Source organism: Centruroides sculpturatus, unplaced genomic scaffold (genome assembly GCF_000671375.1).
Source record: "Centruroides sculpturatus isolate CEXI.00-Female unplaced genomic scaffold, Cexi_2.0 scaffold509, whole genome shotgun sequence".
In the NCBI taxonomy this organism is placed as follows: Eukaryota; Metazoa; Arthropoda; class Arachnida; order Scorpiones; family Buthidae; genus Centruroides; species Centruroides sculpturatus.
Window position 1 is genome coordinate 85,962 of NW_019384846.1, and position 23,177 is coordinate 109,138.

The 23,177-nt window shown below is 30.4% G+C and overlaps 2 protein-coding genes across 2 annotated transcripts in view; one reads left to right on the top strand and one right to left on the bottom strand.

Moving 5' to 3' along the window:
• LOC111630382 (piwi-like protein 1) overlaps positions 1–23,177 on the bottom strand; it is an 81,297-nt gene that overhangs the window by 47,607 nt on the left and 10,513 nt on the right. The gene's annotated exons all lie outside the window — the stretch shown is intronic.
• Positions 7–1,712, top strand: LOC111630386. Its single transcript, XM_023374477.1, has 2 exons — positions 7–244; positions 448–1,712. Exons 1-2 carry the CDS (start codon positions 97–99, stop codon positions 1,662–1,664), a joined length of 1,365 nt encoding a protein of 454 aa, XP_023230245.1. The 5' UTR covers positions 7–96; the 3' UTR covers positions 1,665–1,712.

Genomic DNA, 23,177 nt, shown 5'->3' on the forward strand with positions numbered 1-23,177 from the left:
AGTAAAAGTAAAGCTTTCTGTTGTGTTCCAAATTGTAATTCCAAAGCCATACGCGATCCCGATATAAGTTTTCATGTATTCCCACATGAAAAACAGATGATTTTTCGTAAATCAGAATTCGGAGAATCTCAGAAATGTAACCGACGGAAAGAGTGGATTCGACTGCTAAGAATTGGAAAAAAAGTTACGAAGTATATGGTAGTATGTTCGAAACATTTTACTCCTGAAGATTATATTTTGTCATGTAAGTATGCTATCGTGTTTTTATAAATATGTTTAGATTATTGTAATTCGATAGTATTAAAAAATCAAACTGAAAAAGATTGCATAGAGTCTAAATATAAAGTAATTTAGTATTTGTATTCATTTTTAACCTATACTATAGGATTATCTTCAATAAAATGTAATTCTATTCAAATTGTGAAATAATTCTTATTTATACTTTAGCATATGCATGTAAAAGAAGACATTTAAAGAAAACTGCCGTACCAAGTTTACTTTTACCAGAGAGCAGTATTTGTACAAAAACATGTTCTAAAAGAATTAAAAGAAATAAGTTTTCAGAAAAAACGTATCAGACAGAAGAAACTTCCCATGCAATTGAGTCAGAAATCAGTGATAGAGAACAAATAGAAGAAACTTCCCATGCAATTGAGTCTGAAATTAATGATAGAGAAGCTGCTGAAACACTTTTAATGTTATGCAATTCTAATTATGATAAAAATTTAAAATGTCACAGATCAGTTGGCATACAAATATCCACTGCAGAATTTTTGGTAAATATACGTAATTTCATTAAGACAGAATCCCAACTAAATTCCATTACTGGTATACCAACTTTTGAACTATTTAATGCTATTGTTAAACTTTTTAGTGATGTATGTAAAACAAAACAAATCAGTAATACTAATTTTTCTTTTGAAGATAAACTTTTTATGGTCCTAATCAAAATGAAATTAAATATTTCTTTTTCTGTTATATCTATATTTTTTCATTGTTCTGTACCAACTGCAAGTAGAATATTTTACCCAAGTGTGAAAATTCTTGCTTCCGTACTTAAGTGTGCAATTGTTTGGCCATCAAAAACAAATATTTTAGAAAATATGCCTAAATGTTTCGACAAGTTTCGTAATGTAAGAGTAATTTTGGACTGCTCAGAAATTACAGTGCAGAGACCAAAGTGTTTAAAGTGTCGAATACGTTGCTACTCACACTATAAAGGTGACACAACTATAAAATTTTTAATAGGTGTTTCACCAGGTGGAATTGCAACATTTTTAAGTAGTGCATATGGAGGCAGAACTTCTGATAAGGCAATCTTTGAACAGAGTGATATCTTAAATTTATTAACACCTTATAGTGACTCAGTGATGGTTGATAAAGGCTTTTTAATTGATAAACTTTGTTTAGAAAAAGGAATAGAAGTAATTCAACCACCATTTTTGAAAAAAAATAAACAACTAAATAAATGTGAAGCACTGAGAACAAAGGATATTGCATGTGCCAGAGTGCACGTTGAAAGATTTATTCAGCGAATTAAACAGTTTAAGATATTTTCAGCAAGACTTCCCTGGAAAATGACTTCTGTTATTGATGAACTTTTAATTATTGCAACAGCTGTAGGGAATCTTTCTTCTCCTATACTGTCAGATGACAAATTTTAATTCAAAATTACCATATTGTAAATAAAAATTATTTTAATAATTGTGTAATTGTTTATATTTTTAATACATTATCACACACAAGATTTTTACAGTTGTCATTTAATAAGATATTCATACACAAGATTTTTTTACAATTTTCATTTAATAAGATATTTACAAGATAATCTTTCAATTAGAACATCCATGTTAAACAAGCATTATGTATTAGAAAAGAAAAAACTTTTTAAATGTTTATATACTTTTAATCTACTCATTACTTTCATTAACTAAAAATGGAAGCATTTTATTAAAATATACTTCTTTTAATATTGAAATAAATTTATTTAAAAATTCATCATCTTTTTTTACTTCAAAAAAAATAAATGAATTATCAAATGATGAATATATCACAAAATCACACACTGCCAAATTAGTTATTAGTAACCCTAGCTGAACCTGACCATAATATTTATGTCTCTTTCTTAATTCAATATTTTCACCATTAATGATAATAAATTTCAATGCATTCTTTTGAATTAAGGCTTGGATAGGTTCATTCCTTCCCTTTACTGGACACTTTATTTCTAAAAGAGAAGTTGGAATATTTTGTTCCATTATTATTCCATTAGGAGTATATCCTAACCATGGCAAAGCTGGTGAAATAATCAGGCCAAATTCTACAATTCTCTTGTCAGAATGTGAAGAGTATACTTCTCTTGCATCATTTTCATGCAAGAGGCCATATGTCGTATTTTCATTTCCCCCAAAAATATTGCATTTAAAAAATTTTTCATTCCAATTTGGATTAAAATTGAAATGATATGTATAAAAATTATAGCATATACTGCCTGTAATTCTTTTGTTCCTTTCATTCTTCCATAATATTTTATTTACTTTGCTTTCTAGGCATATTCTTTTACATTCTTCATTTTTCTTTTAATCTGTTCCAAGAACATTTCAAGTCTGTCTTAGATAATTTTTAAGTCCTTCTATGTTATTTCTAAAGATAATGATAATTCATTATTAATTAAGCAACTATCCAAACTTTTTTCATATATTAATTTCTATAATTGAATAAATTCATTATAATTTTAGTTATTTATTTATTGTTACAAAAATGAGGTAAAACAATAAAAAACAAGCAGAAAGAATTGCTAGATTGAGATACTTTGAATCTAATAAATATAAACATTATTACACTAAAATACATATCGTGTTGTAGAAGAAAAAACAAGCTTACCTGTTACAGTAATACTGCCAAGCAATGTTTGCATTTTTCCGATTGTCCAGCTTTACAGGAACAAGTTGCGCTGTCAATTTTATAAGATATGTTGATAAATTTTAAAATTCCAGTAATTTTGTGTGGGATAGAAGTCAATGCTGATGTTGCAGACAAAAAGCACAAAAATGTACAGAACGATCTTGCTCATTTTTCTCAATAATACCACATAAAATGACGTGTCCTGCTAGTAATACTCGTTCTCCTTCTATAAAATTTCTCGACGAACTGCTACAAGTAGCATATTTCATTATTTCACATAGTAATATATAATTCATTTTACATTGACTAGTCACAAACAACCCAGATAGAGTAGCCATTTTGTAAAAATACAGCACCCTCTATAGTTCACGAAAAATACGAATAAGAAGTTAGGTGAGAGTCTCAGACAATCCAATTCAATGATTGAATTGAAAACAGAAATAATATCTTGTAAAGTCATTTACAAGGCTTTATTTTAAAAAGTTTAAAAAATTTTAATAATAGAACATAGTAAATCTCAAAACTATTATACAGGTGCAGTCCTCACCTTCTATTCAAGTCATAAGATAGATATGTAGAAGAGTAACCATATTGTTTATCACCCAAAGCGGGAAAGTTTTTAAGAGTAAGGGGAAAATAGGTCAGAATTGTTAAATTTAGATTATTGCATTAAAAATTCTCTCTATTGACCTATAAATCGGTTATTTTGCATTAGAAGACCTATAAATGTTTTACTTAAAATTTTATTCTATTATCGAGAGTTAAAAACAACAGAAATCTGGCGTCCCAGACAAACCAAAATGTACGGTCACACTAATCTAAAAAGAGGAGGTAACGGGGGCTTAACTGTTACTACATAGCAAATATCGGTAACCATTTTAGAAAAACTGATTTTATAACCTCTGTCCACCATTATCGTCATATCAAAGACAGCACGGTCGTTTAGATACAACTCTTTATTTGTAAGATACGAGAATAATTAGGAGATAACGGAAACACACGAAAAAACCGGCAAACGGACAAGGACGGGTCGTAACTACGGGAAGCATCCGAACAAACTCTAAAGCAGTTAATTAAAGAAGTCCGGGAGTTTATTCGAACGAAGTGCTTTTCGAGATTTTCATTTCCACCTTCGGATCGACAAAATTCACCATTCTAAGAATTCGGATAGAACAACAAACGTTCATAGCTTTTGGTATTTAATCCACTTTGTGGCGGGCACAAAAATGGAATAAAACCGTCCGGACATCCGAACTCAAAACAAAGGGGTACAGATCCCATAAATGACGAGACAGATAATATTAAAGAAAACGAAAACTAAAATTTTATAAAATTTGTACATTTTTCAAGTAATTTCAAATGTATAAGTTTTTAATATGTTGATCTGACGTCATCACATTGCATTATATATATATATTGGGCATGCGCATTAAACACTCGACGTATAAGTTATTTGCGGATTTAATAAGTTGTCTTATTTTTTAAAAAGTAAGCAATAAAATGATAAAATATAAACCAACTTCGATTATTTTTCTGGCTATTTACCCCGATACGACTGGTTCTAACCCCCCCTCAAATTTTACGATTGTCGTTTCGATTCATTATCATTATTATTATTAATCTTTCCGTATTGGTTATAAACGTTTGAAATGCAAGTGCTTAAATTAAATTCCGTACGTACCTAACTTTATCAGCGATAACATAAACGACGTTCTCAGTTCCTCGCTAAAACAAAAGCCCATGTGCGCGGACGAATACCATCTACCGAGTAGGTCGGGCGGAGCGCGCAAACGCAGTCTTGTAAAATGGCGCGGAAGAAACATTTAAGAATCGCCTTTGTTATCCGACGAAAGCTTTCGTTACGATATTTTTAGGTCGAATGAAAATCCAATTTATGAAGGTTGACAATTTTTTGAATTGACCATCTTAATTATCTATGTATTTTAGTGAGTGTATTGTTGATTGGCCCGGCATCAAGTTTTTTTGATAAATGCGCACACATTACGTCAATAAAGTTTCAATTCGTAAAAGTGATGCCAATACAGTACATAATACTTGCATACAAAATAATAATGCCCTTTCCTCCGTGTCCCCGTCACCGACAATGTATTACTATGAAACGAGAGAATTTCAACAAAAGCGTGCGAAATAAACGTTTGTATTCGGAGAACTTATGTTAAACGATTAAAACAATAATCCTCTAAAATTTATAATATATGAATTCATCTTTCCAAATTAAAATTATTCAGAGTTTAAATAATATTCTATGAAGTTAATTTCGTGGGAAAATTTGAAAATTTTGCTTTGTCATTATTGAAATTACAAAGTTTCTCGTCATTCTACAGAAGCATTTAACTAGTCAATAAATATGAGAAAGTACATTTATGATGCAAAAGAATAAATTACTCTCTTATAAGTTTTTACACATTTTAAACAATAAAAGTCATTGGAAAAGTAAGTAGTGAGAGGTTAATAATAAAACATTTAAAGATCGCTTATTGTTTTATGCAGAACCAACTGATGAATGCCCATGATTTTTTCTTCTTTTCCCCTTTGCAAAATTCGACAACACAGATGTATGTGTTAACGAAATACAACGTAACTGTAATAACAATTTTTCAAATATAATAAATTTAAAAATAATAAATTGCATCTGTCGGGTTTAAGAAATAAAATAACGAGTAACAAATTCCTTCGAATGATTAATGAATCGAACATATTGGACTTCACAGAGACGTGGATGTTGACACCGGTCAATGAAGTTTAAAAAGCAATGAAGAATAAATAATAGTATTGTCGATAAACAAATAGCCCAGAAATCGTCGGGGCCCGGTCGTCCTTACGGAAAATTGTGTGTTATACTTAAGAAAGAAATTGGAATTATAAAACAAATACAAAAAACTAAAATTATTATATTAATATTGTTATGTATTACTAACACAAAAATGGAATTTCTGGTTAATAAATTAATTCTAATAATGTTGGTATATATACCACCAGACCAGTTGAAATTACTAAAAGGTGGTATTTATTAATTAATTAAACAGCTTGATAGTTGGAAACATTTATCTTTTGATTATAGGGGATTTTAATTCTAGAATTGCTCGGTTGTTGTTGTAAAAGAGGGTCGGTCATTTAGCCGACCGACTAGGCCCTTTTAGATAGGAAACGGAAAGAAGGTTCGAAGGTAAGGTGATAAGCAGAAAGAGGAAGTTAGATAGGATAGAGGAAGGTAGTGACCGTGGGATCCCGCATCGCCTTCATTTAATAAAAAAATAAAATACGGTTACGGGACGCAATAATGGCATAAACAATTACGGAAAATCCATATAAGATAAATGGCGCGACAATGTATACGAGATTATGGTTTACAATTTAACATAAGGCAATACCAAACAATTAATGTAAAACAGAGGTGAAGTTATATATGTACCGATACGTAGCATATATGTTCGGGAACTGCCCTTACTATCTTTGTCGGTTTCACTTTACAATGTTTGGTGGATTGGACGTTGTCATTTGGTGTATGTTGCTGTATTTTGGATAGTCCAGTTTAAGTTCTTTTGTCTTCTTGACAAATGTTTGTAGGCTGCACCACAGCTATTTGTTGGCAAAGATGTTTGCCAGCTGTGGTGGCCATGTTAGTCCACTTGTGATGGTGTCCCTAAAACATTTTTCTCTATGCGGTGGAATTTAGGACAGTGAAACAAAATGTTCGGTGTCTCCTTCACTTTTAAGTTCACAATCACATTTAGTGTCCGTGCCTTTTTTAAAGCAGTAAAGGTAAGAATTGCACAGTTACCAGATAGTAAATATAGAGGACCAAATGCTCTAATACTGAATATTTGTGAAAGGATAAAACACAATAAATTAGGACTGCAACTATTAAAACAAATGAATAAATAACAGTTATATATTTTGAATGGTCGACTAAAGAGCAACTGTCCATATGAAGTTACTGTACAGTCCTACCAACAATAATAGAACATACAGTGATTGTCTAGAAATTATTATTTTCATGTAACTTTGATAAAATTTTCTAGTATATTTGACAGCAAAATATCAACAATTACTTCACAACTTTGGAGAAAAATTATTAATAAACAATAGTGTTGTTAGATATCATCAAAAATAGGATGTCCAACATTAATAGAATACTGTATGTACTGATTGGAATTAATTACAAAGAAAGTAATGATTGGAATCCATGAAATTTGCATAAAAGTATGATCAACAAATGAAAAGAAAGGTTTAGTAAACTGTATAGTACCTTACTGTTAAAAATGAGATGTGAGAAGGACCTAACTGTAGAGAAGATCAAAATTGATGTTTCACAAGGGAGAAAAATAACTTGGATTGCTAAAAATTTGGAAAGACTTCTTTCAACACAATCCCAAAATATCTCAATGAGCAACAAACAGGAAAATGAAAAGTGAGTGCAAGAGTTCAACAACACATGAAGAATGGCAGCATACAATTATTCAACATGCATTGCAAGGAAACACATCTGTTGAAAAAATCAAAAATGAATTGAAGCAAAGCTGCATTAAATCAACAGTACACAATGTTTAGAGATTAACAGACAATGTTTCTTTCATCAAAATGAAGACAGGCAACCAGCTCAAGGAGAAACACAAACAACTTCAATTACAGTTTGCCAGAAACAACTTTGAAAGAGGGAAAGAATGGCAAAAAGTAATTTTCTTGGGTGAGAAAAAGTGAAATCTCAATGGACTTGATGGTTTTCAGTATTATTGGACAGACAAAAGACTAGATCAAAAGCAGTAACCTACTCAAAGAGAGTAGCTGATGGTGGTGGTATACTAATGACTTGGGCAGGGATTGGATGGAAAGAAAAGACAGATCTAGTATTTATTAAAGATCAAAACAACTCTCAAACTTATCAGGAGCTTGTCTGGAGGCAACTCCAAACTTATGGACATAAAATTGCTGGACAGGACTTTAAATTCATGCAGAATAATGCAAGCTTCCATGTATCAAAATCAACATTATCCTTTTATTCATAGCAAGAACATCTGACTTTTGGACTGGCCATCCATCAGTGCAGATTTAAACACAATTGAAAATCTTTGGAGTAATTTGGTTTTCCAAATGTATAGTGGAAAGCAATACAAAACTGTCACTGAACTAAAGGCTGCTCTCATTAAGGCATGGGAAAATATGCTACAAGAACAACTGCAATCTTTGATTAATTCAATGTCTAATCGTATTTTTCAGCTTGTTTCCAAAAATGGTAACAAAATCGGCAACTAATTTTAATTTAAAGATATCATAAGTCAAGATATTCTATTAATGTTGAAATTTCTATTTTTGCTAATAGTATCTAGCTCTTTTGTTTATTAATTTAATAATTTTTCTCCAAACTTGTGGATTTGTGTTTGAATATTGAAGTTTTAAATTGTCATTTTCCAATATTTTACTGTCTCAACTAATGTAGAATACAGAACTAAATCCCTACCATATCGATGACTAGAATATAGTTATCAGGAGTTTCAATTGAAAATTAGTAACAAAATTTAAAATATTCAGCAATTTCATAGGGAAACAAAAAAGAAATACAACTAGAAAAAATAAAGGAATTTATTAGAATAAAAAACGAAAAAGAATAAGAAAATGTACTGTTTTAATAAATGTTGGTATGATCTTACATGCTACACAATGAAAACAAAAGAAAAATAGAACTTTAATGCAATTTAAAAAAGAATCAACAGAAAAAAACTTAATAATTTACAAGAAATGTAAAACAATGTATTTTAATTTATTAAGAGCTAAGAAAGCTAGATATTTTAAAAACCTAGAGCAACAGTTATCAACAAAACAAAATAATAATTTCTTCTGGTCAACTATACAAAATTTTTGAAAGAACATAGTAGAAAAGTTAAATATTGATTTTTCAATTTGGTCTGCATTTTACAAAAGATTTACTACTTTGGATATTTTGCCCTCTATTGTTATACAGAATTTCAAAAACAATGTTTTGGACCTCCTTTTTTTTCAGTTTACATGAATTAGATGCCTCTCAACAAATAAAATGAGGCTTAATTCTTCACCTGGTGCAGATCTAATTTCTGTTAAATTTTTGAAGTTGTTGAGGAAACTGTTGGGAAAACAAGTTTTGCTTGATTTGTTCAATTCTTTCTATGCTTCCTTAATTTTCCAAAAACTTGGAATTTAGTAAAATTACTCATGACGTACAAAAAAAGGAGATAGAAAAGATCCCGGAAATTACTGTCTGATCGCATTATCATCAACAGTAAGGAAGTGTTTTACATCCATACTTGCAACAAGATTTCAATATCTGAAGAAAACTTAATTTCCAAATTTCAATTTGCATATACAAACTAAAGATACAGAGATGGCAATATTTTTTATTTCATCATTGATACAAATTTATTTACTTAAAAAACATGAGAAAATATTTGCAGCATTTGTTGATATTTCAAAAGCATTCAACTTTGGTAAAAAAACAAACAGAGAAGTTCTGAAAATAAGTTTTCAGATGTGGTTTTGAATCTTTTCTGCATCTAGAACAGTGGTTCTCAAAGTGGGCACTACCGCCCTCCCCTGTGGGCAATGAGTAAATCTAGGGGGGCGCTGGAGGCAGGATACATACAGTGACCAAAGGCAAAAGTTGGGGTCACTGACAGCCGTTCCCTTTCCTCTTTTAAACGGATGAGAGGAAACATTGCATTGAATGGTTTCCAGATGTTGAGAATAATGTATGGTAAGGGTACAAAATGCGAGATTCACAGAAAAGTTTTTGTAAGAATATTTCCAATCCTTTCTCACACAAGAGTAACTGGAGCATTGGGTATAACTTTATGGAACAAAGGGGGTGGTGGATCGAAAAAATTTGGGAATCACTGATCTAGAATAAATACTATATGTGGCAATCAAACGTTTCCTGAACCAGTACTTGATCTTCTTCAGAGTCTTTATTGCCTTATCTATTTAATTTTTATATAAATGATATAGATAATTTGTTTTTAAATGACACAGATGGAATACAGATTTCTTTTTGAAAAACATTATATTCTACNAAATTCCATCTTTTTATTCTTTTGGCTCTCAAAACTTTTTTCAATTTCATCACAATATCTGCAGTTAATAAGTTGTGATCAGAATCTGCATCTGCTCTTGGATATGTCTGAATTTTCTTGACTGCATTCCTAAAACGATTTTGAATAAGAATATAATCTATTTGATACCTCCCAATGTCTCCGGGCATTTTCCAAGTGTATAGTCGACGTTTGGATTGTTTGAACCATGTGTTTCCAACTATTAATTGATGCTTGGTAGCAAATTTAACTAGTCGTTCGCCTCTTTCATTCCTATTTCCTAGCCCAAACTTGCCCACAATTTTTCCATCTCCTCCTTCTCCTACAGATGCATTCCAGTCTCCCATAACAATTACGCATTTCTTAGTTTTATCATTTTCTATTATATCTTATATTATTTTATATTAGTGATAACAATTACCTGTCAAATTTACCATTTTAATGCTTGTCATATTTTATGTAGCAAGCATTTGATGAAGTCATCTCACTGCCATTTTGTAAACAACACAAGTCCACTCTGGACAGAAGTCACTGGTGAGTTGGACGCACATACAAAGATTCTTTCCACTCGCGGTCACTGAATGCTGCCACATAGGATGTACCCTTATACAGTGAATCACTCCTTGTATGATTTATCCTCCCTTAATTACGTCATATTTGTGCATACACTCACTTTATACTTTTACAATGCCTATTTACCTAAAAATAAACAAAAAACAAATGCTGTTACAATAGTTTGGTTTATTTGTATATGGCAATTGAATACATGAGCAATCTGCCAAAGAGATGGAATGCTCCAGGAAGACTATAGGAAACTAGTCCCTATTTAGGCATTACAAACTTGAAGAAAACACCATGTGGTCAGTCCATTGGCAAGGCACAAATCTATAACCAAACTACCAGTTTTCAGCGGTTTTATCCACTCAGCCACTGTTACAATAAGATTTACATCTCTAATGGACTTTACACGACTGGTTCTTTCGTGAGGATAGAGAGCAAGCTGCTCCCTCCCTATTGTGGCAAGTAGCCACAAGTCTGTAAGGCAAAGTTACCTATGTACATATTGTTAAATTTATATTTGTTGTTTGTACTAAAAGTTGTATAAGTTTTAAGGACAAAGTAATAAAGACATTCTCCTTGTGATGCAGATAGCGGGACAAGGGAGACTGATCCCTACAAAGGGAAATGATGTTATTCTAATGAAAAAAAAAATTAATTGGATGTGCTAACTTTGATAACATTAAGTAACTAAAGATAATATCAAAGATTAGAATAAGCAAATTCTACTGTATCATCAAAAGCTTTTCAAATACTCTTGCTAGTTATAGACACACTGAACATAAATTTTTATATTGCTTTCTCTTTTTAACATTTAAGATTTGTACAAATGTGTTATTTTCTCAATGTTATTAACATTGTAAAATACTTCTAATCTTAAATTCAAATAGGCAATCAAACACTCCTTTTAAATACAACTAAATTATAAAAGTTACAACAAAAATTTTAATTCAACAGATTAAATATACAGGTATTCCCTGATATAACACAGTAGTATGTTCTAAATAAGTGCCATGTATGAGAATCCATGGTATAGGAAACAAAGGACTAATGCAAAACATGAGATCAGTATACTTTTGTTACTTTTGAAACCTATTCTTTTTTGTTACCTAGAGAAATATTTATTAAAGCAATCCATAATTTATTTCTAATCAATAATTAATTAACAGTACTGTATTACACATTAATATTAATTTTAGTTAAATGAGAGGGCATTTTCTTTTTACAAAGTATTGTCGTCATCTTAACTTTTTTGTTGATCATTGATCAGAAGTATCAGCAACATTTTTTAAAATTTTTATCAAAAAAATTTTTATGAACGATGGATAAAAATATGTTATTAATCAAAAATTTGTTATAGTGAGAAATGTTTGTTCAGTCAAGTACTGAGCGACTTTCTTCCAGAATTTGTTTTCAAATACTAAGTTGTTTGAATACAGAGATACCACTGTATTTCATTTGTCATTTTACAAATAATAGCTTACCTACAGTTTAAAACTTACCAAAAAATGTTTAAATAAACCTTACTAAATACAAAGATTAATTATAAAAAGAAAACACAGCGACAATCTGAAAGCAAAACAACACCCAGTTGATAGGAAAGTTAGGACAAGAAAGAAAAATTTGTACTATCAGTTTTCATTAAAAGTAAACATGATGAAAAGCACAAAATAATTTGAAAATTTCAATATTGTGAAATCCATGAGCAAATGAGAAAACATGCATGCTTACTTTAATAAAACAATTACAGTCGACCTCCCTATAATACTGTTGATAATTCCGTTTTATAAGAATTCCATGTTGTGCGAGTCAATTAATTTTACAAATACGTGTGCCGGGCTGTGAACAGCTCACGTATTTGTAAAATCTAAGTGACTCGTACAACATGAAATTCATATAAAACGAAATGATCAACAGTGTTATGGGGGAGGGGGGGGTCGACTGTATTGAATAAGTTTACATTTAAAAATTGTGAAACTTTGTACGGGGGATATCCCCAATTTTTCAACAGTGTTAAGGTTCATTTACACACAACAGTGACCTGCTGGCACAACAACCGTTTCCTGACAGTGATGTCTGGCACAGAACAGTGATGAGTATTTGCACACAACAGTGACGTGACCATGCCCTCAGTGAGTGGTCGTGAACTTTTCTGAGGATGAATTGGCTATGATAGCTATATGTTTGAATAAAGAAGAAAAAGAAATGCAATCAAGAAAGTGCCGCAAGTGGGTACATCAAGCATGGACAAAAATGATGAACAGAATGGCAGTTTCATATTCTTTATAAAAAATTAATAGATGACAAATCTATATTTTTTGAATAATTTCGAACGTTCATGCCTTTCATATTTTATTAAAACCAGAGAAATATTCATTTTGTACCCAATGTCCATGTATTTCGAATGAGATAAATCAAATAGAACAGGGTGTTGATGCACCATTTCAATTAAATGTTCGTCATCCATTGAAAAACAAAATTTACAGTCAGTGAAAATATCGTTCCAGTCAAATATACTTTCATGGTACGATCACATCACTGCAATGGACGAGTCTGGACAGGGTGGTTTAAAAATAGCCATCGGCAAAAAAATCACTGCACGGTCACATCACTGTTGTGTGTAAATGAACCCTTAGAGTGAAAGTGTTGTATGAGGGATAACTGTAAAAACTATGACCAAAGTAAAGATTAATGAATCAAATCTAAGCTGTTGGATTTTTAGGCTACATTTAAGCTAATTTTTAATTATATCACAAAACTTGATTAAATAATTTCTAATCAATCTCAATCACAAGACACTGGCGCAATCACTTTTGGAACAAATTGTTCTTAAAAATCAAATTAAAAATTAGCACAAACATAGCCAAAAACATAGCAGTTCATTAAATTCATTATTTTTTTTAAAACAGAACACCACTAGTAATTCAGAGAATAGTCATGTATTGCTTGCAATGTACAGTACCATGACAATTCTGCACACATTAACAATTGTTACTATTATTATTTTATTGAAACAGCAAATTATATCATTAAGTAACTATTAAATAATGCTAATGTCAATACACTATCCTTTTATTTACTCTCTCCTTTTCTTCACAAGTTTTGAACATCAAACCAGTTGTCACAGAAACCGACAAATCGTTTAAATATGACAAACTTTAAACAATCACTGGGGAATAAATCAAGATTAATCAATAAAAATATATTAAATTTAAAATAACCACTCATGTGAATAACAATACATATAGGTAAAAGCATGCATATAATTGCTTTTTTCAAGAAACTCAGACAAACAGGCCAACATTTCCAACGTATACTAATTCTTGTATAGTGTCAGTAATATTTTAACAGAAATCAATATTTAACCTTTTCATTTTATTATATTATACTAGAATGTTTATTGACTAATATGTTAAAATGTTTTAACAATCATTCAATTCGCATTTTTCACCGGATGCTCGCCCTCTGGTGTTTAAAAACAAAACTACTCTATCTGGGTCGTTTGACAGTAAAGATTAAAAGTAAAAGTAAAGCTTTCTGTTGTGTTCCAAATTGTAATTCCAAAGCCATATGTGATCCCGATATAAGTTTTAATGTATTCCCACATGAAAAACAGATGATTTTTCGTAAATCAGAATTTGGACAATCTCAGAAACGTAACCGATGGAAAGAGTGAATTCGACTGCTAAGAATTGGCAAAAAGTTACAAAATATATGGTAGTATGTTCGAAACATTTTACTCCTGAAGATTATATTTTGTCGTGTAAGTATGCTATCACATTTCTATAAATATGTTTAGATTATTGTAATTCGATAGTATTAAAAAATCAAACTGAAAAAAATTGCATAGAGTCTAAATATAAAATAATTTGGTATTTGTATTCGTTTTTAATGTATACTATAGGATTATCTTGAATAAAATGTAATTCTATTCAAATTGTGAAATAATTCTTATTTAAACTTTAGCATACTCATGTAAAAGAAGACAATTAAAGAAAACTGCCGTACCAAGTTTACTTTTACCAGAGAGCAGTATTTGTACAAAAACATGTTCTAAAAGAATTAAAAGAAAATTTTTCAGAATAAAATGTATCAAACAGAAGAAACTTCCCATACAATTGAGTCTGAAATTAATGATAGAGAAGCTGCTGAAACACTTTTAATGTTATGCAATGTTAATTATGATAAAAATTAAAATGTCACAGATCAGTTGGCATACAAATATCCACTGCAGCAATTTTGGTAAATATATGTAATTTCATTAAGACAGAATTCCAACTAAATTCCATTACTGGTATACCAACTAAATTCCATTACTGGTATACCAACTTTTGAACTATTTAATGCTATTGTTAAACTTTTTAGTGATGTAAAACAAAACAAAATCAGTAATACCAATTTTTCTTTTGAAGATAAACTTTTTATGGTCCTAATCAAAAATGAAATTAAATATTTCTTTTTCTGTTATATTTATTTTTTTCATTGTTCTGTACCAACTGCAAGTAGAATACTTTACTCAGGTGTGAAAATTCTTTATTCGGTACTTAAATGTGCAATTGTTTGGTCATCAAAAACAAATATTTTAGAAAATATGCCTAAATGTTTTAACAAGTTTTGTAATGTAAGAGTAATTTTGGACTGCTCAGAAATTAGATTGCAGAGACCAAAGTGTTTAAAGTGTCAAATACGTTGCTACTCACACTATAAAGGTGACACAACTATAAAATTTTTAACAGGTGTTTTCACCAGTTGGAATTGCAACATTTTTAAGTAGTGCAATGAAGGTAGAACTTCTGATAAGGCAATCTTTGAACAGAGTGATATTTTATTAACACCTTATAGTGATTTGGTGATGGTTGATAAAGGCTTTTTAATTGATAAACTTTGTTCAGAAAAAGGAATAGAAGTAATTCAACCACCATTTTTGAAAAAAAATAAACAACTAAATAAATGTGAATAATTGAGAACAAAGGATATTGCATGTGCCAGAGTGCACGTTGAAAGATTTATCCTGCAAATTAAACAGTTTAAGACATTTTCAGCAAGACTTTCCTGGAAAATGACTTCTGTTATTGATGAACTTTTAATTATTGCAACAGCTGTAGGGAATCTCTTCTCCTATACTGTCAGATGACAAATTTTAATTCAAAATTACCATATTGTAAATAAAAATTATTTTAATTGTGTAATTGTTTATATTTTTAATACATTATCACACACAAGATTTTTACAGTTGTCATTTAATAAGATATTCATACACAAGATTTTTTTTTACAATTTTCATTTAATAAGATATTTACAACAAGATAATCTTTCAGTTAGAACATCCATGTTAAACAAGCATTATGAATTAGAAAAAAAACTTTCTAAATGTTTATACATTTTTATTGTTTTAATCTACTCATTTCTTTCAGTAACTAAAAATGGAAGCATTTTATTAAAATATATTTATTTTAATATTGAAATAAATTTATTTAAAAATTCATCATCTTTTTTTACTTCAAAAAAAATAAATGAATTATCAAATGATGAATATATCACAAAATCACACACTGCCAAATTAGTTATTAGTAACCCTAGCTGAACCTGACCATAATATTTATGTCTCTTTCTTAATTCAACATTTTCACCATTAATTGTAATAAATTTCAATGCATTCTTTTGAATTAAGGCTTGAATAGGTTCATTCCTTCCCTTTACTGGGCACTTTATTTCTAAAAGAGAAGTTGGAATATTTTGTTTTATTATTATTCCATCAGGAGTATATCCTAACCATGGCAAAGCTGGTGAAATAATCAGGCCAAATTCTACAATTCTCTTGCCAGAATGTGAAGAATACAATTCTCTTGCATCATTTTCATGCAAGAGGCCATATGCTGTATTTTCATTCCCCCCAAAAATATTGCGCTTTGCAAATTTTTCATTCCAATTCGGATTACAATTGAAATGGTATGTATAAAAATTATAGCATATACTGCCTGTAATTCTTTTGTTCCTCTCGTTCTTCCATAATATTTTATTTACTTTACTTTTCACACAAATTCTCTTACATTCTTCATTGGTGACCATAACTTTATTTTTATAATAACAAATCAAACTTTTTGGCAAATCTTCTAAACCAATATCTTTAAAAGTTAATATTAATTCTTTTTTTATAACACTTGTATAATACAATTTATTATAATTAAAAATTCCAATTGAACTAAAATTTTGAATGTGGGAGAAAATAGCATTGACATTGACATCATTATTCTGATTAACTCTGTTGATATCTCTCTTTATTTCTGATAATGATGCAAGGCTTTTCCGTCCTTTCCTATAATAATAATAATAATAAACTTAATATATTATACCAATCATTTCATATAATTTAAAACAGATAAAACTTACATATGTTTTGTTAGTGAAGAATTTGGTGTAACTTCTGTTAAAATGTTTAAGCATTTTTCGGGATCAATATTTAAAGCTAGTCTGCTAATATTAGATCCAGTATGGCAAAATTTCTTTATTGGTATTATTTCGTAATTAGAATGGACATTTTCTTTTAATCTGTTCCAAGAACATTCCAAGTCTGTCTTAGATAATTTCTCAAGTCCTTCTATGTTATTTCTAAAGATAATGATAATTCATTATTAATTAAGCAACTATCCAAACTTTTTTCATATATTAATTTCTATAATTGAATAAATTCATTATAATTTTAGTTATTTATTTATTGTTACAAAAATGAGGTAAAACAATAAAAAACAAGCAGAAAGAATTGCTAGATTGAGATACTTTGAATCTAATAAATATAAACATTATTACACTAAAATACATATCGTGTTGTAGAAGAAAAAACAAGCTTACCTGTTACAGTAATACTGCCAAGCAATGTTTGCATTTTTCCGATTGTCCAGCTTTACAGGAACAAGTTGCGCTGTCAATTTTATAAGATATGTTGATAAATTTTAAAATTCCAGTAATTTTGTGTGGGATAGAAGTCAATGCTGATGTTGCAGACAAAAAGCACAAAAATGTACAGAACGATCTTGCTCATTTTTCTCAATAATACCACATAAAATGACGTGTCCTGCTAGTAATACTCGTTCTCCTTCTATAAAATTTCTCGACGAACTGCTACAAGTAGCATATTTCATTATTTCACATAGTAATATATAATTCATTTTACATTGACTAGTCACAAACAACCCAGATAGAGTAGCCATTTTGTAAAAATACAGCACCCTCTATAGTTCACGAAAAATACAAATAAGAAGTTAGGTGAGAGTCTCAGACAATCCAATTCAATGATTGAATTGAAAACAGAAATAATATCTTGTAAAGTCATTTACAAGGCTTTATTTTAAAAAGTTTAAAAAATTTTAATAATAGAACATAGTAAATCTCAAAACTATTATACAGGTGCAGTCCTCACCTTCTATTCAAGTCATAAGATAGATATGTAGAAGAGTAACCATATTGTTTATCACCCAAAGCGGGAAAGTTTTTAAGAGTAAGGGGAAAATAGGTCAGAATTGTTAAATTTAGATTATTGCATTAAAAATTCTCTCTATTGACCTATAAATCGGTTATTTTGCATTAGAAGACCTATAAATGTTTTACTTAAAATTTTATTCTATTATCGAGAGTTAAAAACAACAGAAATCTGGCGTCCCAGACAAACCAAAATGTACGGTCACACTAATCTAAAAAGAGGAGGTAACGGGGGCTTAACTGTTACTACATAGCAAATATCGGTAACCATTTTAGAAAAACTGATTTTATAACCTCTGTCCACCATTATCGTCATATCAAAGACAGCACGGTCGTTTAGATACAACTCTTTATTTGTAAGATACGAGAATAATTAGGAGATAACGGAAACACACGAAAAAACCGGCAAACGGACAAGGACGGGTCGTAACTACGGGAAGCATCCGAACAAACTCTAAAGCAGTTAATTAAAGAAGTCCGGGAGTTTATTCGAACGAAGTGCTTTTCGAGATTTTCATTTCCACCTTCGGATCGACAAAATTCACCATTCTAAGAATTCGGATAGAACAACAAACGTTCATAGCTTTTGGTATTTAATCCACTTTGTGGCGGGCACAAAAATGGAATAAAACCGTCCGGACATCCGAACTCAAAACAAAGGGGTACAGATCCCATAAATGACGAGACAGATAATATTAAAGAAAACGAAAACTAAAATTTTATAAAATTTGTACATTTTTCAAGTAATTTCAAATGTATAAGTTTTTAATATGTTGATCTGACGTCATCACATTGCATTATATATATATATTGGGCATGCGCATTAAACACTCGACGTATAAGTTATTTGCGGATTTAATAAGTTGTCTTATTTTTTAAAAAGTAAGCAATAAAATGATAAAATATAAACCAACTTCGATTATTTTTCTGGCTATTTACCCCGATACGACTGGTTCTAACCCCCCCTCAAATTTTACGATTGTCGTTTCGATTCATTATCATTATTATTATTAATCTTTCCGTATTGGTTATAAACGTTTGAAATGCAAGTGCTTAAATTAAATTCCGTACGTACCTAACTTTATCAGCGATAACATAAACGACGTTCTCAGTTCCTCGCTAAAACAAAAGCCCATGTGCGCGGACGAATACCATCTACCGAGTAGGTCGGGCGGAGCGCGCAAACGCAGTCTTGTAAAATGGCGCGGAAGAAACATTTAAGAATCGCCTTTGTTATCCGACGAAAGCTTTCGTTACGATATTTTTAGGTCGAATGAAAATCCAATTTATGAAGGTTGACAATTTTTTGAATTGACCATCTTAATTATCTATGTATTTTAGTGAGTGTATTGTTGATTGGCCCGGCATCAAGTTTTTTTGATAAATGCGCACACATTACGTCAATAAAGTTTCAATTCGTAAAAGTGATGCCAATACAGTACATAATACTTGCATACAAAATAATAATGCCCTTTCCTCCGTGTCCCCGTCACCGACAATGTATTACTATGAAACGAGAGAATTTCAACAAAAGCGTGCGAAATAAACGTTTGTATTCGGAGAACTTATGTTAAACGATTAAAACAATAATCCTCTAAAATTTATAATATATGAATTCATCTTTCCAAATTAAAATTATTCAGAGTTTAAATAATATTCTATGAAGTTAATTTCGTGGGAAAATTTGAAAATTTTGCTTTGTCATTATTGAAATTACAAAGTTTCTCGTCATTCTACAGAAGCATTTAACTAGTCAATAAATATGAGAAAGTACATTTATGATGCAAAAGAATAAATTACTCTCTTATAAGTTTTTACACATTTTAAACAATAAAAGTCATTGGAAAAGTAAGTAGTGAGAGGTTAATAATAAAACATTTAAAGATCGCTTATTGTTTTATGCAGAACCAACTGATGAATGCCCATGATTTTTTCTTCTTTTCCCCTTTGCAAAATTCGACAACACAGATGTATGTGTTAACGAAATACAACGTAACTGTAATAACAATTTTTCAAATATAATAAATTTAAAAATAATAAATTGCATCTGTCGGGTTTAAGAAATAAAATAACGAGTAACAAATTCCTTCGAATGATTAATGAATCGAACATATTGGACTTCACAGAGACGTGGATGTTGACACCGGTCAATGAAGTTTAAAAAGCAATGAAGAATAAATAATAGTATTGTCGATAAACAAATAGCCCAGAAATCGTCGGGGCCCGGTCATCCTTACGGAAAATTGTGTGTTATACTTAAGAAAGAAATTGGAATTATAAAACAAATACAAAAAACTAAAATTATTATATTAATATTGTTATGTATTACTAACACAAAAATGGAATTTCTGGTTAATAAATTAATTCTAATAATGTTGGTATATATACCACCAGACCAGTTGAAATTACTAAAAGGTGGTATTTATTAATTAATTAAACAGCTTGATAGTTGGAAACATTTATCTTTTGATTATAGGGGATTTTAATTCTAGAATTGCTCGGTTGTTGTTGTAAAAGAGGGTCGGTCATTTAGCCGACCGACTAGGCCCTTTTAGATAGGAAACGGAAAGAAGGTTCGAAGGTAAGGTGATAAGCAGAAAGAGGAAGTTAGATAGGATAGAGGAAGGTAGTGACCGTGGGATCCCGCATCGCCTTCATTTAATAAAAAAATAAAATACGGTTACGGGACGCAATAATGGCATAAACAATTACGGAAAATCCATATAAGATAAATGGCACGACAATGTATACGAGATTATGGTTTACAATTTAACATAAGGCAATACCAAACAATTAATGTAAAACAGAGGTGAAGTTATATATGTACCGATACGTAGCATATATGTTCGGGAACTGCCCTTACTATCTTTGTCGGTTTCACTTTACAATGTTTGGTGGATTGGACGTTGTCATTTGGTGTATGTTGCTGTATTTTGGATAGTCCAGTTTAAGTTCTTTTGTCTTCTTGACAAATGTTTGTAGGCTGCACCACAGCTATTTGTTGGCAAAGATGTTTGCCAGCTGTGGTGGCCATGTTAGTCCACTTGTGATGGTGTCCCTAAAACATTTTTCTCTATGCGGTGGAATTTAGGACAGTGAAACAAAATGTTCGGTGTCTCCTTCACTTTTAAGTTCACAATCACATTTAGTGTCCGTGCCTTTTTTAAAGCAGTAAAGGTAAGAATTGCACAGTTACCAGATAGTAAATATAGAGGACCAAATGCTCTAATACTGAATATTTGTGAAAGGATAAAACACAATAAATTAGGACTGCAACTATTAAAACAAATGAATAAATAACAGTTATATATTTTGAATGGTCGACTAAAGAGCAACTGTCCATATGAAGTTACTGTACAGTCCTACCAACAATAATAGAACATACAGTGATTGTCTAGAAATTATTATTTTCATGTAACTTTGATAAAATTTTCTAGTATATTTGACAGCAAAATATCAACAATTACTTCACAACTTTGGAGAAAAATTATTAATAAACAATAGTGTTGTTAGATATCATCAAAAATAGGATGTCCAACATTAATAGAATACTGTATGTACTGATTGGAATTAATTACAAAGAAAGTAATGATTGGAATCCATGAAATTTGCATAAAAGTATGATCAACAAATGAAAAGAAAGGTTTAGTAAACTGTATAGTACCTTACTGTTAAAAATGAGATGTGAGAAGGACCTAACTGTAGAGAAGATCAAAATTGATGTTTCACAAGGGAGAAAAATAACTTGGATTGCTAAAAATTTGGAAAGACTTCTTTCAACACAATCCCAAAATATCTCAATGAGCAACAAACAGGAAAATGAAAAGTGAGTGCAAGAGTTCAACAACACATGAAGAATGGCAGCATACAATTATTCAACATGCATTGCAAGGAAACACATCTGTTGAAAAAATCAAAAATGAATTGAAGCAAAGCTGCATTAAATCAACAGTACACAATGTTTAGAGATTAACAGACAATGTTTCTTTCATCAAAATGAAGACAGGCAACCAGCTCAAGGAGAAACACAAACAACTTCAATTACAGTTTGCCAGAAACAACTTTGAAAGAGGGAAAGAATGGCAAAAAGTAATTTTCTTGGGTGAGAAAAAGTGAAATCTCAATGGACTTGATGGTTTTCAGTATTATTGGACAGACAAAAGACTAGATCAAAAGCAGTAACCTACTCAAAGAGAGTAGCTGATGGTGGTGGTATACTAATGACTTGGGCAGGGATTGGATGGAAAGTAAAGACAGATCTAGTATTTATTAAAGATCAAAACAACTCTCAAACTTATCAGGAGCTTGTCTGGAGGCAACTCCAAACTTATGGACATAAAATTGCTGGACAGGACTTTAAATTCATGCAGAATAATGCAAGCTTCCATGTATCAAAATCAACATTATCCTTTTATTCATAGCAAGAACATCTGACTTTTGGACTGGCCATCCATCAGTGCAGATTTAAACACAATTGAAAATCTTTGGAGTAATTTGGTTTTCCAAATGTATAGTGGAAAGCAATACAAAACTGTCACTGAACTAAAGGCTGCTCTCATTAAGGCATGGGAAAATATGCTACAAGAACAACTGCAATCTTTGATTAATTCACTGTCTAATCGTATTTTTCAGCTTGTTTCCAAAAATGGTAACAAAATCGGCAACTAATTTTAATTTAAAGATATCATAAGTCAAGATATTCTATTAATGTTGAAATTTCTATTTTTGCTAATAGTATCTAGCTCTTTTGTTTATTAATTTAATAATTTTTCTCCAAACTTGTGGATTTGTGTTTGAATATTGAAGTTTTAAATTGTCATTTTCCAATATTTTACTGTCTCAACTAATGTAGAATACAGAACTAAATCCCTACCATATCGATGACTAGAATATAGTTATCAGGAGTTTCAATTGAAAATTAGTAACAAAATTTAAAATATTCAGCAATTTCATAGGGAAACAAAAAAGAAATACAACTAGAAAAAATAAAGGAATTTATTAGAATAAAAAACGAAAAAGAATCAGAAAATGTACTGTTTTAATAAATGTTGGTATGATCTTACATGCTACACAATGAAAACAAAAGAAAAATAGAACTTTAATGCAATTTAAAAAAGAATCAACAGAAAAAAACTTAATAATTTACAAGAAATGTAAAAC

What these genes read in the sequence shown, in the direction of transcription:
- LOC111630386 (XM_023374477.1), top strand. Translation starts at nt 97, where the DNA reads ATGATTTTTCGTAAATCAGAATTCGGAGAATCTCAGAAATGTAACCGA. An exon ending in TGAAGATTATATTTTGTCAT is followed by an intron (nt 245 to 447) that starts GTAAGTATGCTA and finishes TTTATACTTTAG; the next exon opens with CATATGCATGTAAAAGAAGA.